Source organism: Scardinius erythrophthalmus (assembly GCF_964197995.2).
Source record: "Scardinius erythrophthalmus genome assembly, chromosome: 15".
Taxonomy (NCBI): Eukaryota; Metazoa; Chordata; class Actinopteri; order Cypriniformes; family Leuciscidae; genus Scardinius; species Scardinius erythrophthalmus.
Window position 1 is genome coordinate 41,774,146 of NC_138235.1, and position 2,500 is coordinate 41,776,645.

General features: G+C 42.8%; 3 protein-coding genes across 6 annotated transcripts in view; 2 read left to right on the forward strand and 1 right to left on the reverse strand.

Annotated features, from left to right (window-relative positions):
- ccdc171 (coiled-coil domain containing 171) overlaps positions 1-163 on the reverse strand; it is a 52,647-nt gene extending 52,484 nt beyond the window's left edge. The window contains exon 1 of one of the 2 annotated variants that reach the window (XM_081387640.1): positions 67-163. The gene's annotated coding sequence lies outside the window, so the exon portion shown is untranslated. The remainder of the gene's footprint in view (positions 1-66) is intronic. The other variant, XM_081387637.1, reaches the window with a different exon arrangement.
- Positions 1-906, forward strand: part of psip1b (PC4 and SFRS1 interacting protein 1b) — a 13,463-nt gene extending 12,557 nt beyond the window's left edge. For all 3 annotated transcript variants that reach the window (XM_081387644.1, XM_081387646.1, XM_081387645.1), the window contains one exon: positions 84-906. In XM_081387644.1, coding sequence (XP_081243770.1) covers positions 84-90 — 7 coding nt within the window. In that variant the 3' untranslated portion in view covers positions 91-906. The remainder of the gene's footprint in view (positions 1-83) is intronic.
- Positions 907-2,320: 1,414 nt separating this feature from the next.
- The window catches only part of ttc39b (tetratricopeptide repeat domain 39B), a 36,951-nt gene continuing 36,771 nt past the window's right edge, over positions 2,321-2,500 (forward strand). Inside the window, exon 1 of the mRNA XM_081387333.1 lies at positions 2,321-2,500. This exon is cut by the window's right edge and continues 122 nt beyond it. The gene's annotated coding sequence lies outside the window, so the exon portion shown is untranslated.

The window sequence follows — 2,500 nt, forward strand, 5'->3', positions numbered from 1 at the left end:
ACATCATCGGTGCACCCCTGATCTGACCTGAGCTTGTGTGTGTGTGTGTGTGTGTGTGTGACTGACCTCCTCTGTGTTCTCAGGAGCTGACCCGAGGAGTCGCCCGCCGGAGTGTTTTTAACCTGTTGTTATTCCTGAATCGGGAGAGAGAGAGAGAGAGAGTTTTATCGGATCGCCGCTGCAGTTATTTATTGGCGTTGAGACAAAGAGTGTTTCGTCTGGTGTAAATCACACGTTCCCCTCGCCGTCAGTGTTTCAGGACGTCCTCCCGCTGCTGCTTCTAGATCTTCTACTTCACGTGTCATAGATGATCCCGGTGGACGAGCGTCGTTCTGCCGGAAGAGAGAGAGACACACACTAATAAACGCGTGTTTATCCCGTCAGGATCTCCTGTGTGAGGCTGATGGTCCAGATTTACACGCCTCCCCCTATCATCACAGAGCATTAACACACACATGAAGACTGTATCTGTCGATCATCATGACACTACAGCTGAAGTCACCACTGAAGCAGTGTCTAACACACGTCTCGTAGTCTGTTAGTTTCTCCAACACTTCAGATGGACGCTTGTTCTCGGTTCTGTTTGTACGATGTTAAACGCAAGCATTAAGATGTTCAATAGTGTGTGTGTGTGTGTGTGTGTGTGTGTACACAGGGCAGCTATATCATCATCATCAGTGTACAGTAACACTGGGCTCGTTCACACACACTGGTCTGAATCCGGTGCTAACGCGGCAGACGATGCCTTTACCCCGTGTGTGTGTGTGTGTTTGAAACATGTAGCTGTCACACACACTCGCGCTGCGCTCGACGCCCCTAGATTTGTATTAAAGCACTTGCATGTGCTGCTTGTGTTGATGTTACAGTCAGTATGATCTCGATCACATTAAACTGATCTGCAATGCTGCTTGTGTTCTGATTCATCCGAGCTTCTGATGCCCTGAAACTGCGATCTTTCTCTTCCAGTGTCGTGAACATTCGGTTCACACAAAACTGGATTACTAAAGCATATATATATATATATAATGTACAGCGGGGGAAATAAGTTTTGAACACGTCATCATTTTTCTCAGTAAATATATTTCCAAAGGTGCTATTGACATGACATGTTCACCAGATGGTGGTAACAACCCAAGTAAGCCATACATACAAAGAAACAAACAAAAATAAGTTCAGAAATTAAGTTATGTGTAATAATGTGAAATGACACAGGGAAAAAGTATTGAACACGTGAAGAAAGGGAGGCGCAAAAAGGCATGTAAAGCCAAGACGACTGCTGAAATCTTACAGTAATTAAAAAGCAATCCAGCCCCCTGTCAGTGGACATTAATAACCGCTGGTTCAGTCCCAACGGATGGTCACATTGCCGAGGTGTCACACAAGACACTTCTCATGATGGGTAAAAGTGAAGAGCTGTCTCAAGACCTTCGCAACCTAATTGTTGCAACACATAATGATGGCATTGGTTATAAGCTTCTGAATGGTCCAGTGAGCGCTGTTGGGGCCGTAATACGGAAGTGGAAGGACAATCATTTCACCATAAATTTGCCTCGACCAGTGCTCCTCGCACGAGATCTGACAGAGGAGGGAAAAGAATAATCAGAAGAGTTGTCCAACTCTATTTAATCTATTCACACACACATATATACTGTATATATTTGTTTTATTATATATAGTTACATATCTATATTCTCTCTCTCTCTCTCTCTCTCTCTCTCTCTCTATATATATATATATATATGAGGCTTATGTGTGTGTGTGTGTGTGTGTGTGTGTGTGTGTGTATGTATTTGTTAGTCAACATTTGAAGTGGATCAAAACCTCTCATCAAAGTTATACATGAATTTTGAACAATACCCATTCATGTCTTAGGATAGTCTTTTATATAGAATGTGTAAATATATTTGTATATGTATATATATATACACACACACAAATATATATACACTTAAGCCATATACACAGTATACACAAACATATATATATACACATATACGCCCTTCGCCTATATAATACTATATATATATATATATATATATATATATTGTGTGTGTGTATGAGCAGTAAATTTGTCACACTTTCCCGTGTAACAGTAACTGTAAGTGTGTGTTCCAAGTGCAAAGTTACATTGAGTTTAATAATCCCACTATGGCGAAGATCCAGCTCATTAATTATAACTCCTGACGTCAAACTGATCGGCGTCGGTCTGTGGGCGAATCAGCGAAGCCTGCCGCGGACGGGGCGTGGCTCATGAATGGCTCTGCGCCGGTAAGTTTACCAGGACTCGATTAATATTCATGAGCTGTGGTTTCGCCATAGTAGGACACAGCATCGGGTTCAATGAACTTTAAGGAATCCGTTGCGTGACACAAAACTACGACTGCTTATGGCAACAATAACTGTAGCAAGTATGGTATTTTTATGATCGTTACCATGGTGATTATTGAATGCCCCGCCCTGCGTGACGCGTCGCTCGGTGGGCGTGTCCGTGCGGTGAGCA